We start from the raw sequence: 16,192 nt of genomic DNA, 5'->3' as shown, positions 1-16,192 counted from the left end.
TGTTATAATTATGTTTAGATAATTGTAATAACATTTTATATGTTTTTTTAAGTTAATTGTTCTTTTTTATTGGATATGTGATACTTCCATATAATTATAATGTTAAAATATTGAAATAGGATGTTATAATAAATATAAAACATAAATACTAATTAAATCTATAAAATACAAATGACTCATAATATTTGATTTAAAATGATGTAAAAAGGAATAAAAGGTCTTATAAATAGACAACTATGTTTTTTTAAAGTGTCTCTCAAGTTTATATTAAGTGGTTTCAAGGGAGTAAAAAAGTGAATAAATGTTGATTTTAAATATAGGTGATATACACTTTTAAAAAGGAGCCTTTTTCTCACTCAATTTTGTTGTATTATTTGATGTGGTTTCGTATTTTTTTTAAAAATATAGTTTATTTTTGTTAAACAAATAAAAATTTCCTTCTATTAAATTGGTAATAACACCATTTAAAGAATGTAAATATATGATTTTACAATTTGAATATTTATAATGCATACATTATTTATATTGTCACGTTAATATTTTCTAAAATGTGTTAACACCGATTCATTTTAAGATATCACATCAACTTTTTTAACAAAAAAATAAATAATAACTTTAGACGAAGAAAAGATTGAAAGACTATATTGTATAATTGACATAACAAAAAACTATTAAACCTTTTCAAAAAGACTAAGTAACCAGAAATTGGGATTTAGAGTAATGTATTTGAAAATACCAACGTAGATGACTTTTGTATTAACTTCATTCATACAAAATATAGAAAGGAATTGGAATCATCGTAAAGTAACTGATGAATTCGTTTTCTCTTCATAAAGAGAATATGACAACGCAAACAAAGGGTTTTGGTTCTTCCCTTCTTCACCTGCCTCAAGAGAAGAACAAAAGAATTTACCAAAAGAAAACCAATGGGAGATACTAAGTCACATTCCACAAAAACACGCTTCTTGCTTTTCTTAGTTACTTCTTTATAGATAAAAAAATATTGATTAACACAATCATATATCAAAGTCTAACTAAGTTTTTCATAATGAAATATACAATATAGTTTAGGACTAACTAATATTATAAATATTCAAATTGACAGTTTCATATAATTGAATAAAACCTCTGTAATTCTATTATAATTATAAGTAAGGATTAAATATGTTTTTATTTTAAATTAAAACTTGTTTTTATCTAATATTTTAATATATTTTTATTTTCAAATTTTAAAATAGATGAATGTAGTTTTTTTAATTTAATATCTATTGAAATTTGTGATTGATATGTAAAAAAATTTAAAATAATTAAATTAAAAGAATTTATTCATTCAATTTTAAAACTTGAAGACTGAAATACTGAAATGTATAAAAGTTTCTTATATAAATAAATTTCAATTTTAGGTGAAATTAAGGAAAAAATAAATACTTAACCCTAAGTATCACATATATAAACAAATAGAGTAAGTTTCGTTATATTAAACTCGCACAAGATTTTTATCCCAAAATCGGAAAAGTCTAAACGAAAAATGGTTTGATGTACTAGTTCTACCTAAGACTTAGATTCAAGGTTGATGGTTAATTATTTTGATTTGAGAAATTGATTTTATTATTGTTGGATATCTTGATCTCTTAGTGTTTCGTTAAAATTTTACTCGGACCGAGACACCGCTCAATTAGGCGTGTGATTTGAAGAACCTCGGCTCTTGGTGGAGTATTTAGTGAATAATTATCACTATTGAGTGTTTAGTGGAACGTGAATGGAATGTATCTGGCTTGTGACCTTAGTTTTGTATTTATAATTCACCTTATGGGTCATGAACTGATAAAAGCCCAATAAAATATAAACGAAATAAAATATAAACAGATTACTTTAAAATCCTAACCGCTCGGTCAATATTTTATAGGAATTAGCATTTTCATTCTAAAAAGTTAATCTTATTGTTTAAGTAAATTCTGGTCATAATTCTAGAAGTTATCTTGAATCAAATGGGTGTCATTGTCCCAGTACATTTAAGACAAAACTTATATGTTATATTATAACTGTTGTTTTTGTTCTTCAATCAAATTTAAAATATTTAGTGACATTTGATAAAAAATTATTATAATATTCAATTCTTGAAAATAATAACAATAATATCTATGAGATTACGTATGAGATTTTTTTGGAAAAATTAATAGTTGATAATCTAATTTATAATTTATTAGCTAGAGAGATAAGATTATAGTTTATGTAACATCCGTGATATAAAATTACTAAAATAAAAGTTACAAAGAAGATAACTTATAACAAATTTGAGATTTTAAGAGAAGAAAAATCTTTACCTGAAAACCAAAAAAGACTAATTATAATGTTGTTTCACCACCAACACCTACGCTGAGACAACTAGAAAGATGTCCTTCCTAAACTCACACCCATCAAGGTGATTATCGCAAAAGAAAAAACACACATAAACAAAAACAAAAGGAAGGGTAAGCTAATAATAAAACAGTTTAATATGGTAAAAATAAAATTCAACATACAATTTCAATCACCCAATTAGTAGAACATGTTCTCCCCATATCAAAAGATCTTTCCTATTCACACCACTAACTCAGACTTGGTCAAACCCTTTACAATATAGTATAAATGTCGAGCCATGAAAAGTTCTCCACCTAGTGTGGTGAAACAATTGACTCACTTAAAGCTACCACACAAGGTTAGTCCTTAAAAACGCCCTTTGTCACCGTGAAGAAAGGTCCCCAGGCTAGGATCTCCTGCTCCTCTCACGACATGACTCATTACTCTCTAATTGAACATGGATGATATTAGAGTGTCAGGATAACCTCATATTGACTTCTTACAATTTATATTAGTCTCCCATAAAACCACCAATAAGAGATTCCTTCTTGAAATTCCCATTCACAATAGTTCACACAACACATTCACAATAGTTCACACAACACATTCCAATAGTTCACACAACACTTACAAAAAAGAAGGGTAAATCCCTTAACGCTAACAGTAATTGACGGCCTTTGGCCTTCGGTAATTACCGAAGGGCGAAAGCCTTCGGTAAATCCTTCGGTATCATCTAGGCAAACCTAAGTCATATTTTTATTTCTTATCCAACCAAACAAACCTACATAAAATGTTCACAGCACAGACATACCTTCATAATATTTTCAAACAACAAACACCTCCATAATATGCATCCCAAAATCATTCAATCATTAATGACAAAAACAACAATATAATATCATTTGTATTCTTCAAATTTAAGAACTTTTATTTATAAATGAAACATGAAACATAAAACATATCATCTAGACATGAAACATAATGTTCTAACAACTATGTTCAATAACAAAATAAAACTAATATTCTACATAGTCATCATCAGAATGATCTTCATCATCTTGCTACTCTATAGATGGTTGGACTGGTGTTGACTGGACTGATGTGGGTTGTTGAGGGACGACGGGTGACGGGAAGGGTCATGGCTGGGTCGGAGGGACGGTGGAATGAATGTTTGAAGCATCAGGCAGCGCTCTCATGACCAGGGACTTGAAGTTTGTAAACTCGTTTCTCAAGTCACTTTAATTTTCTCTCAAATCACGATTTTCCTGGTCACGTTGTTGTAGTACCTATGTCAAGTGCTCGATGGTCTTGTCAACAGTAGTGGTGGAAGAAGAAGGTTGGTGCTTCAGAGTACCTCCTCTTGATGTTGTATAGTTTGCAGCAAGTTGTCCTGCACTGTACACCCGTCCCTTTTTCTTCCCACCAACGATATCGACCCATCGTTGTGTCCAATAAATGTTGTCCTCCTCATTACTTGCATCATCTGGTGTAGGAGCTTAACCATGTTCGGATCTAACCTGTGGAAGTCTCGTAGAAAACTTGTTACGATAAGAAAATTACACATTCTTAGGTTTCTTTAGGTCAATTTCGAAATTGTCACCTATTTAGTACACTTTTTAGGTTTTATAGTAGTGTAATTTTAGGTCCTCAATAGTAAATCTAGTATTTCTTAGTATTTTCGATTTGTGCCCTCATTTTTATCTTTCTTTTATGTTTGAAAACTTGTGTAGATAGTTTTTTTACTGTTTTTTGGTTAGTAGTTTAATACACTATGCATTTTGACTACTTTTAGCCTATTCTAGTAACTAGTTTTAGGTTCTAGGGTTTCATATTTGAGTTCTAGGTTGTTCTTGTAGTGTGAGTTTCTAATTAGCTAGGTTTTACCATTCTAAACTTGTTAGGACAATTTCTTTTGAAGTTACTTAGGCTAGTTTAGTGCAGTTTACAAATTTTGACAATTCTAGTGCATTTCTAGTAGTCATTTTGAGGTTTTAGTAGTGATTTCAAGAAATTGTGTCAAGAATCAATTCTTCATGCCAATACAAAATATCACTCGGCTTTATGAAGTAAGGAAAGAAGTATATCATTCACACACCTCACAAACTTTAGAATATCTCAGCATTCATGCCAATACAAAAGAGCAAGGTGGCAGCCAACCAAACAGTAGCATGTACAGCGGTATAATAATGCAACATGGTTTTATCAAAAAGAACATAGCAAGAAAAATACAAGCATAAGTTGATACATTATGCATCATAACACCATAAAAGGGCCTAAAATCAACCCTTAGACCTCTAAAAGAACATGTTCCAGCAAAATATGACCACCAGGATAAAGCATAAACCAAGCTACACCTTTTAGACTTAATTTAAAGTAGAATCAACCAACACCTTCACATACATCAACAAATTTATAAAACCAATTCAATACTCACCTCTTTAGTAGACTTTATTTGGTGGGTTGCAAGTTTGATAACAAATTCCTATAAGGAAATAAAATTGCAAGATGTTCAACCATAGTCTAAATGCCAAACAGAAGAAATGGAAAAATTGGACTCAAACAAAGACCCAAAAATTGGTGGTTTGAGATTCAAAATTACATAACAGCAGCTCTAGATCAAAACTAACCACTTCAACAAATTTGTTTGATGAATTGAAACATTTGGAAACTCAAATTTTACTCAAAACCAACCTGCTACTCAAAATCCCTTTCTACTTCCCAAAATTGACTCAAAATTGATGGTTTTGGAAGTGATTTTGTGCCTAAACCATTCTAACCCTTTGCTAACCATTTCAACACTCTTAATTCATCAAAACACACTTGTTTGAACTCTAATTAGGCACAAAACAGAACTACAATTCAGATTCACTTTGCAAGTTCCAAAAATGGCTCAAATATAAGTTTGACATACTAAATTGCATACAGGTCATTCTAACTTCATATGAATGGTTCTAACAACTTTAATACATAAATTTGAACTTGTTTAAACTTCTAAACATCACATAATGAAATGAGCCAAGCACAAAAGAGAAAACAAAAAAGAAGTTGAAATAGAATGAAATGAGAGAGCCAAAGGTTGCTTCTACAAAGGAGAGTTGAATGTATTTAAAATGTTTCTGGTTTAAAAAGTTGCAGCAATTGGGTGTATTAGGGATGGTACACTCACTAATAACCTCTCATGTGTTGAGAAGATATTCGATGCAGGGAATACAGAAAAAAAGGTTGTTAGGGTTCAACACCAAATCTACACTTTACTCATTGTTGGACCATATCATATCAAGAATATCATGTGCAACCCCATCTCATACCTTTGTGTTCCCTCTAACAAAAAAACTTCTCTCTTATTTTGTTCCATATTTTTATAATTTGGCTATAATAATGTTATTTAATACAAAATTATATATATAGTTCCAAAGGAAGATGTGCTTAAATATATCTATATAATTTCTATTATATATTGATATAGTAGCTTCAAAACAAGAATGAACATTGAAGAGAGAGAATTGAATATACAAAAGAATGAAAAACACTTGTATAAAGATACAAAGTTCATCAAATATAAGGTGTGATATATAAAAGAGGACATGAATCACTCACTTCTATAATAGCTTATGTGAGGTAATATTTGGCATAATTTTTCTTACACCTGACACTTTTTCTTATTAGTATCTATAGAAAAAAATATAGTTAAAATCAGTTTTCAAAATTTATACATAATTTAAATTACAAAAGTTATTCTATTATTGAATTTTTCTCATGTAGAGATGTTCTCCATGATAATAATTTTTCTTATTTATTTACTAAATGTATTCAGTATTTACAATCTAATATAACAATAAATTTAAGAGAAAGTTTTACTACAACTATAAGTCTGCAATGGAGATGCCAAGACTTAGAATTCAAACCACAATGAACTTACCTAATTTTAAAGGAAGCAATATCTCATAAGAAACTATTCTTTACATGCTTATATGAACTTGAAATTACCTAGAAAATGGTGTAAATTCCTTCCAAAAGTACATAAGAAAGTGAGTGGGTTTGAAAAATATTCACACTAGTATGGACTTGTACCCTTCATTTTTCAACAGCAACCACTGCATTAAGCATTCTTGCTCCTTCACTCTTTGTGACTTCACTCAATCCTCCACACACTTACCATGCTACCTATTTTGCATATTCACCTTTCATTCCCATAAATTTCAATAAAGGTTTCATCATTTTTCCAACTCATCAAAATTTTCTCTAATTATGAGATATTTTTAAAACTCACACTTCCTATGTTCAGAGCAGAGCAACTTCAGTTACAGGTCGTCCTCATCGTGACAACCCAGACTAGCCATAAACAATTACAAAAACTTTTCAATCCAAAATAATCAGATCTAAAATACCTAAAACTTGCACATGTTGAATCAAACAATAATACACTAATTTCATACAACAAGAACTCCTAATCTTTATTTCTCTATGTCAGATTTATTAACTGAACAGAGCATCCAACACATATCCTTTCCAAAATTCCACAACCCCTCTCATATCAACACAAAACATCATCAACTTAATTTCATTTCCACCGAACATAATGTTTTGTAATAGTGTTACAATATTATAAAATATTAAATTAAAATAGATATTAATGTTAATATATAAAAAGATAAATAAATTATTGTAATGTATCAAGTTTTTAAAATAATAAAATGCAAGTTACTATATAAACGCGAAAAAACACACAGCACTGTGCTAGTGTTAAATTATGAAAATCTCATTTTACCTTAACTTAATAAAAAAATAATTAATAAATTTCAATGAATTTTTTTTATAACTTATGGTGCTCTTCCTCCATATACATTTTTTTTTTAGGTAAAATTTATCTCTTAAATTTAATAAATTTAATCCAAATAACTTATTTATATTTATATTATTTTAAAATTTGCATACAGAAATCTTGCTAAAATGATGTGATTGCAATTTTTTTAATTTTAAATTTTATACATAATTTTTATATATTAGTTAAAACAAGTAACAATAAAACATTGCACACTATTATAATTCCTAAACTCATTATACTAATTTTTATATATTATTTTAGATGATTTATCCTTTATATGATTTTTAAACATATATATTAATAGATAATAAAAAACTATTATAAAATATACCAAATTAAATATAATAACTTAAAAAATCAAATCTAATAAAAATAGAGTCATACCTGAAAAAGAAAAAAATACACGTCTTTCCATACAATGGTTTAATTAAATATTAAAAATCTGAAAACTTTTAGAATTCTTAATTGAGATTTTATTAATATTTTTATAAATTTTTTAAATATTTTTTACTTTTAACTTTGTTGTTTGATTTTTACAATTAAAGAATGATGTGACCACTACTATTCTTTTTTAGTTTCAATTTATTAATAAACTTACTCATTTTCTTCTTAATATCTTTTAAATTCTTAATAACTCACTTTTTCTTTCTTTCAAGTATTGAAAAGGAAGATGAAAAGATAAAAATAACATTATTATATTATTATTTTGTTTACAAAAAATCAAATATTAAATAAAATGAAGAAGTATTGTGAATACTCAATAAAACTACTTCAAAGTTAACTAAAATTAAAGAACATTACGTGTGTGTCTATATATATATAATTCTTTTGTGTTTATATATTTTTTTTTCAATTTTAAAAATTAAATTAAAATAATTATTTTATCAATATTATCTTTTAAGTAATTAATTATTACTTAAATTTAACCATTTTTATTTGATCATTTTTATAAATTTAACTATTTTTTAATTAAAAATCATCTACAAAATAAAAATTATTTACAATAAAATTATAAAAATTATTTATATTTAAATTTTATAATTATAATAATAATTTTATTATTTTTTATTATCATAAAAAAGTAAATACATTAGTTTAACTAATAACTAATAATAAATATTATTCTAGTTATATTTTATAAGGTGAGACATGTAAACTTAATAATAAAATTATAACTTTGTATATTGTAATTTTATTGATCCAAATTTTAAATAACTGCACACACATAATGTTTCTTTGTTATTTTATGTTTCAAAGAAAAAGTAATTATCAATTGCTAATTATCAAGAGTAATAATTACTAATATAATGATTACTATTTAAATTATTATAATTATTATAACTTATAACAATATAATTCTTTTTGGGAAGACTTGTGAAAGTCTTCTCATTCCCCCCTTGCAGTTTGCCTCTTCCACTCTCTCTATAATACCATACCCATCTCACATCTCTCTCTCAGGTCAATCCATCGTTCCTATTCCTTCTTCTTTCTCTTCGAATTCCAAATCACACACTCCATCTCTAGAATTTTCTTTCTCTTCTTCCTTCAAACCTTCTTTTTCCTCTCTTCCTTGCTCCCATGGCTTCCGATCTTGAAGCGAGAGCCAAAGAAGCCTTTGTCGAAGACCACTTCGAACTCGCAGTGGACCTTCTATCTCAGGCAATTAACCTCGAACCCAACAAAGCTGAACTCTATGCCGACCGCGCTCAAGGCAACATCAAATTGAACAACTTAACTGGTACACTCTCACTTCCTCCCTTCAAAAGTTTGTTTTTCTATTACCCTTTTGTCTATTCTGTGTGAATCATTGAGCTTTTATTACTCCTGTGTTCAATTGGGTCATGTGGGAGGAGTTGGGAGTTTGACCAAGATGGAATTGTTTTTATCGACTAATGTCTGTTTTGTTGGTGTTGTTTTTTCATAAAAAAAAAATTGACAAATCTTCATATAGTCTTTACTTGAGATTGTGTTCATGGTTGTCTGCACCCTGCAGACATGTGGTTGTAATGTTTTACTAAGTTAGAATTTTGATTTGCTTTTCCTCTTTTGGGCAGAGGCTGTTGCTGATGCTAACAAAGCAATTGAATTGAATCCTTCTCTTCCAAAAGCATATCTACGGAAAGGGTAAGTACAACGCCACCTTGTCTTTAAATTTTTTCAAAAGGTTTGATTATTCATTTGTTCTTATACCTGTATTCTATTTGTTAGTCCCTGCAGTTAGAAACCATTTGTTTTAGTTCCTACAAATATGCACCTTTTATTCTTTTTAGTCTCTGTTGGCCAAAATTGTAGGAACTGAAATAGATTAATAAGTGTGTGTGTGTGTAAGGACTGAGAGAGTTAACGGTGTATCTGGTAGTACTAAAATAAGTAGTTCTTAGGTGCAGGACTAAATTTCAAAACATTGAACTCAGCCAAATGAGTAATCAAACTTTTTTTAATATATAGTATCCAGAAATATTGTTACTTTTGGTAAGTGTTGTCAAAAGCAACCTCTTAAATAGAGAATGACTATTTAATCAAATGTTGGTGTTCTATTAGACTAAATGATAGATCCCTATTTATGAGGATAACAATAGGAAACAATGCTAAATGGGCATATAAGAGTGAAAGGTGGAGATTCAGTTGAGGAGACACAATGATATAAGGTGGCACAATATCTGTATGCATAACCACTTCAAAATTGGCAATGTATACACAATGTACATATATCTGATACTAGCATGCATATTATATAATTGTCTTCTTATTGAAACATGGCCTTATATTTAAACCATTAATGTGAATTTTTTATTGACTAATGAAGAGATTATTATGCTTGAATATATAATTTATTTAAATTTAAATATGACCGTATTTTACGTGATTTACATGATGGTTAATGAGGATATCTGAGGGTAAAGTTGATTGAAATTTCATTCTGTGCATCAGCAGATCACATCCTATTTTATGTTTTGACATTTAAATTTATTGTTTCAATTGCAGTACTGCATGCTTGAAGCTTGAGGAGTATCAGACGGCCAAGGCTGCTCTGGAGACTGGTGCTTCATTGTCTCCAGACAACCCAAGATTTGTTAATTTAATCAAAGAGTGTGATAAGCTCATTGCAGGTGAACTTTGTTCTTTCTAATGGTAAAATCCTTTTTATTTAATTAAACTTATTTGTCTTTGAGGTGTACTTTTCATGTTTTAGATTTTGTTTTATGTCTGACTGATGACTGTTTCTTGACTGTTGGAAGTGAAAATGTGGATTGATGCCATTTTTGGCTAGGAAACTGACTTGAACTTGATGGACATGTGTTGAACAGAAGAATCTTATACCACCATACCTATACAGGAAAAGACCATAGCGCAGGATGATAACCCAAAAGATGTTGAACAACAGGATGATCTTCCAGAGAAGCCACCAGTTGCTGTGAATAAACCTAAATATAGGTCAAACATGCTTTTACTTTATGGTTATGCATATTCACTAGGACTATTTGTGTATATATTAACAGTGCTTCAGCTGTTTTAGTTATTGTGATTATGTTTTGTATTTGTTATTTTTGTCTTAAAAAGTAACACTCCCAAATGCTTAATCTATTAGATGAAGTTTATGAATGGTTCTGTCTATCATTTTCCATTTTTTGGCTTTAGATGAACAATGAATAAGCTCAGAGTTTTTTGCTGAAATTTATCTTTTCATTAAAGAATGGGGGAGAAAATATCTAATTTTATACCACTTTATTATGGACTTTGATGCTGTGTTTGAACTAATCATCCCAAAAGTTAAAGATTTGGGTAAAGTCAAAATGAATGATTTTATTTTATTTTTTTATATTTAATGTCTTGGCACATATCTTCATTCAAGAGACCTTTGGGCTTGAAGTATGGCGCTACACTGGCCACTGTTCCATCCTCCATGTGCACAAATTTAGCTTTATGTTAGAATAGTAGAGATAAGGATCAAAGTCTAAACTGCTTGGTCATGGTGGATTATAGAGCCATTAACCAACGATCCGAAAAGTTTACATTGTTCAATTAAATATCATGAATCATTTGATATCTATCAATTAACTTATAGAGAGGATATTCCCATAGTTTTTAATTTTTTTAACAATTTTTAATTTAGTATCTGATAGGGAGAACTTGCAAGCAAGTCTGCAATGCTTAACGTTGTATTGTTTGCTTGTGATAATGTTCTACTATGTGAACTGGAAAATTTCTATTAAAGGAAGGAACTAAATTAAATTTCTCAGGCTTTGACTCTTTGAAAACAAAATTTATGCAGGCATGAATTCTACCAGAAACCTGATCAGGTGGTTGTAACCATATTTGCAAAGAAAATCCCCAAGGAAAGCATAACTGTTGAATTTGGCGAACAAATAGTATGGTTCACATCATACAATATTTATTAAATGCTTTTTTTATCTAGCCTTTGGTGCACTTGTATTAATTTTGGTGAATCACATTCTAATCTTAGTCCCTCCTTGTTTTTTTCTTTTGTAGCTAAGTGTTAGTATTAATGTCCCAGGGGAAGATGCATATGTTTTTCAAACTCGCTTATTTGGAAAGGTATGGACAAGACCTGTTTGTCAGCATAAAAGATTGGATCACTGGGAAAATGTATCTTACAGTCTTTTATACGTGCATAGTGTAGTTTTGGTTTTTTCCTAGTGTGGTTGATACTGAAGATAGTTTAAGCTTTGGTTATCTCGTCCTATTTTTTTTTTTTGGCTGGTCTCAAGCACCTTTATTTCCATAGTTGCATTTAAACTCCTTTGTATGGTTTATATTATTAGTGCTTTTTGTTATTTTGTATTGTGTATACTGTGTTGAACTTTGGTTTTCCTCTATCAGATTGTACCCTCCAATTGCCGGTATGATGTATTGTCAACCAAAATTGAAATTCGCCTTGAGAAAGCGGAACCTATTCATTGGTCATCTCTTGAATTCACCAAAAACGTTGTAGTTCCACAGATGGTTAATGCCTCTTCAGGTAACTTGATACTTATTTGGATTTTGGAGTTTCCTTCCTCTCTTGTTTGGTGACTTTGGTATAATGGTTTCCTTTTTCTTCATGTGGTGACTTTGGTATAATGGGTCCTATGCAAATGTGATGGATGTGTAGAGACCATAAACATGGGACTATAATTAGTGCAAGTGAAGGGTGGGAAGGTGTACTGTTTTTAAGGAAGGGATAGATTAGAAATTGCACTAGTTAAGGAGAGGAAAAGTTGGGAATTTAATGAATTAAAGAACGAAAATGTAAAACTAGAAGTCACTGAAAAAGGGTGGAGATTTTATCTTAGCAGGAACATAAACCGTTTTACTAAAGGTGCATGGCAAGGTCCAGTTTTTCATGCTAAAATGCTTTATCCCTTTTCGTGAATTTTGCAGTTACTGCAAGTCATAGACCTTCTTACCCGTCCTCAAAACAAACCAGAGATTGGGACAAGATCGAAGCTCAAGTCAAGAAAGAGGTTTGTAAATGTGTTAACTGTTTGTATTTTAGTGAGTGCAAATCTTGCTCCTAACATTCTTCATTTCAGGAGAAAGATGAAAAGCTCGACGGGGATGCTGCATTGAACAAATTTTTCCGGGAAATATACCAAGATGCAGATGAGGATACCAGAAGAGCAATGAAAAAGTCATTTGTGAGTTTTACATTCTTCATCTATCAATTCTGCTCATTACATAGGCCAAACTTTTAAATCCTCTTTATTCAGGGCGTGTCTAGTAAATCACAATCACAACTATTATTTAGAGAATGGCAGCAAATTGTGTTCAGTGCATGCTGGTGTATTCATTGCACCTTACCTCTCTTCAATTTTGTTATATAGGTGGAGTCTAATGGAACTGTGCTGTCTACAAACTGGAAAGAAGTGGGATCAAAGAAGGTGGAGGGAAGTCCTCCTGATGGCATGGAGTTGAAAAAATGGGAATATTAAGATACTTTCTGAATCAATGTTTATATATAATTTGGTGTGGGATTATGCTTTTAATGCTTTCTGTTGGTTAGTTAACTGCTGAACTAGAGATCTTATTTTATTCGAATTTTTTTTTTTTTCATAAGGTTTGTCCGTCTTCGCTTGGACCTGAATTCATGGTTGTTGGTTGAGGACAAGGCTGTTCCTATTTGGTTAATATAATGCAACTTTCTGGTTTATCTTCCCTTGAGTCATTCTTTATATTAATACAGCTGAACCAATTTTAGTGGAAGATGGACCATAATTGTTGAAGGAAACAAATGACAGTCCACAGTTTTTTATACTGGTTTATCATATATCATATCTATTTCCAACCCCTTCTACCATAGAAGTGTTTGACAACAATTTTATACCCAAAATTGTTTGTCCAAGTATTCAATAAAGAGTGAAGATGACAAAGTTATAGCATAATTATAAGAAAAGTTTAAATAAAGTAAGCTAAAGATTCGTCTCATATAACGTCTAGTTTCTTGATGAAAGGATGGCCTTTTATATAACTTCTTTGGGTAAGTGAATATATAAGTTTCTTAAAAATGCCACTTTTATGTTGTACAAATGAAAGACTTTTGTAGTATCTACTTACTACTTTGATGGAAGAAATGATAAAGTATTAGAAAATTAACTAACACGTAATGTATTATTTGTTTGACCAGCATGCTCTTTTCCTATTTTGTTCTTTTTATTTGAACTTCTCTTCATTAATTGACTACTTTGTTTCAAACGAGTACTTATGCAAATTTAAAAATAAAAACAATCTTTTAATAGATGTAAATATATTTTAGCATTATAACATATCATAAAGAATTTCTTTAAATGTTTCTAAAACTATGTTTGGACATGGCCTGAAATTTGAGAAATTTTGTTTTTATTAAAATTTTAGTATTTCCTCCATTCCAAAACTATAATTGTTTCATAAGTTATATCTTTAATTATACATGCTAAAGCAGTACAATTTTCGAAGAACTTAAAATAAATAAGTTTATTTTTGTCCACAAATGTAATAGTTAATATTTTTAATAAATATGTAGCATCTAAAATAATTAGTTTTGGAATTAGAGATGCCGTACTCATACTTTTACAGTTCTAAATATTGGTTAAATAGTTTTCTTATAAAAAAAAATCATATTAAAAAATATATAATATTATCAAATATTTAATATCAAAGTTTTTTTTATGTTAAATATGTAGAAAAAAATATAATTATATGTATATCAAATAATAATTAAATATATGTTAAATAATTATAGAAAAGAGTAAAAATTATTGTTTGTCTTATAAATAAATTACAAAATTAAAATAAAATAATATTTAATATAAATTTTTAGTTAATGTGAGGATTTCCAATAAAAAGTAAGATGAATTTGAACAAAACTCATAAAAATCACTAAAAGGAATTCATTTGCTATCTCTATTTGAAAAAAATACTAAAAAATTGGACGAGATAAGTTGGATTTGATTTGGACAATAAAAAGTAACATAATCGAATGCATGAAGTTGTACTAATGTTTGTGTAATAGTTTTTTTTCAAGTTTGCAAAAATATTTAGTGTATATAAAATTGGAGCATTCTATTTTTAAAGTTTTGGGCATAGGTTTTTGACACACAATTACGTTCTAACTTTTAATGTTTTATTTTAGATATTTAAACATTGTAGTCGTCTTTTAGTTGAACGTAACAATTGTTCCCAAATATCTCTTACAAGGTTCAACATGAGGATGTTAGACAAAACCCAAATATATATTTTTAGGATAAATTTTGTAGAAGATTTCAAGTCAATTAAAAATAAAATTAATATATAACACTAGTAAAATATGGATTTTAACTCGTGCATTTAATATCGCTTTTGTTGCAATCGAAGCATAAAATGACGTGATAACATTTTTGTTATTATCGCAAACGTATATGTCTTGGTTAAAAAAGAACGGAAGCCTAAAAGAGTCTATAACCTCAATTGTTTAGAGAACCGATGCCATAGAGTACTTATGCCCCGGTTCATTGTAGAATTGAGGCATAAAATAACTGATTTTTATTTTATTTTTTTGAGAGGTTTTAGGTAGCGATTTTTTATAGAACCAAGGTAATAATATGTATTTAACGTTAAATTTCACAAACAGATCCATTTTCAGACAGAAGTCATTTTCTGTGTGTGAAACTCTGCCACTGCTCTCCCGTCTTCCATTTTCGCGACCATCATCTTCAACTTTTTTTGTATTGTTTCTTTCATTCTACGTTGATTAAGTGCTTAAGTATGATTTTCTTTTGTTTTGACTAATTGATTTTGTGGACATGTGCTCTTCTAATAGACGCTTTGGGATGTTCATTTCGTTTCATTTTCACCCTAAATTCACTTTGAAGGTTAGTTTCGTTTTAGATTTTTCATGTTTTCGATTAGTTGTTTGTTCTTCATACATCATACACATCAGAACATTGGTATACTCCAAACTCGGATATGCTTAAATATTTTTCAAAGTTAAAAAAAACAATTCTCGATAAAATAGAAAACAACGTTTTTGTTCAATCTGGAAGGACTACTAGCTAGTTGCGCGAGTCACCACAATATCATAAATTTTTTGTACCCCAAATTCATATATAATATAACAAATCGGACAACCAGAGTGAAAATTATGGTCATTTTAAGATTTGCAATCAAACTAATTTTTAAACTTCAGATTAAAGGCTCCTAGGATTTTTCTCCTAAAATAGGAGTTTAAAATTGTGCTCAAAAAAAATTTCGTTCAAAAATAATAACCATAGTTATGAAAACCAAAAATCACATTAAATAGTTATATGTTGGACTGTATTTCTGGGTTGTTGATACTTGCTTTTATGTGTAGGTTTGTTTCTTGTTTCTGGGATTGTGTGATATGGTTTAAGTGATATGAAATGTTTACAGAAACGTCAATTTAAAAAAAAACATATTTTAGATAGCGATTTTGGTAAAAACCGAGACAAAAGAGGGTCTATTGCCTCAGTTCTGGATCTAATCGAGACAATGAATGATATTGTCTCGGTTTGATCAAGAACTGAGACACTAGATCCATTTTTTATTTTTTTT

At 29.3% G+C, this 16,192-nt stretch overlaps 1 protein-coding gene across 1 annotated transcript; it reads left to right on the top strand.

Moving 5' to 3' along the window:
• Positions 1 to 8,608: 8,608 nt before the first annotated feature.
• LOC124831196 (protein SGT1 homolog B-like) lies at positions 8,609 to 13,316 on the top strand. The gene is made up of 10 exons (XM_088113934.1): positions 8,609 to 8,903; positions 9,220 to 9,289; positions 10,151 to 10,275; positions 10,474 to 10,600; positions 11,439 to 11,535; positions 11,657 to 11,722; positions 12,008 to 12,146; positions 12,548 to 12,630; positions 12,700 to 12,804; positions 12,991 to 13,316. Exons 1-10 carry the CDS (start codon positions 8,744 to 8,746, stop codon positions 13,096 to 13,098), a joined length of 1,080 nt encoding a protein of 359 aa, XP_087970060.1. The 5' UTR covers positions 8,609 to 8,743; the 3' UTR covers positions 13,099 to 13,316.
• The last annotated feature ends 2,876 nt before the right edge of the window (positions 13,317 to 16,192 follow it).

Source organism: Vigna umbellata, chromosome 4 (genome assembly GCF_029865625.1).
Source record: "Vigna umbellata cultivar VRB3 chromosome 4, Vumbellata_1.0, whole genome shotgun sequence".
NCBI classification, from domain to species: Eukaryota; Viridiplantae; Streptophyta; class Magnoliopsida; order Fabales; family Fabaceae; genus Vigna; species Vigna umbellata.
This window is presented reverse-complemented; position numbering and strand designations above follow the sequence as displayed.

Bases quoted from the DNA above. Each gene is read 5' to 3' on its own strand.
- LOC124831196 (XM_088113934.1), top strand. From the start codon at position 8,744: ATGGCTTCCGATCTTGAAGCGAGAGCCAAAGAAGCCTTTGTCGAAGAC. The intron at 12,147-12,547 runs GTAACTTGATAC...TGAATTTTGCAG, and splicing joins GATGGTTAATGCCTCTTCAG to TTACTGCAAGTCATAGACCT. The intron at 12,805-12,990 runs GTGAGTTTTACA...TTTGTTATATAG, and splicing joins GAGCAATGAAAAAGTCATTT to GTGGAGTCTAATGGAACTGT.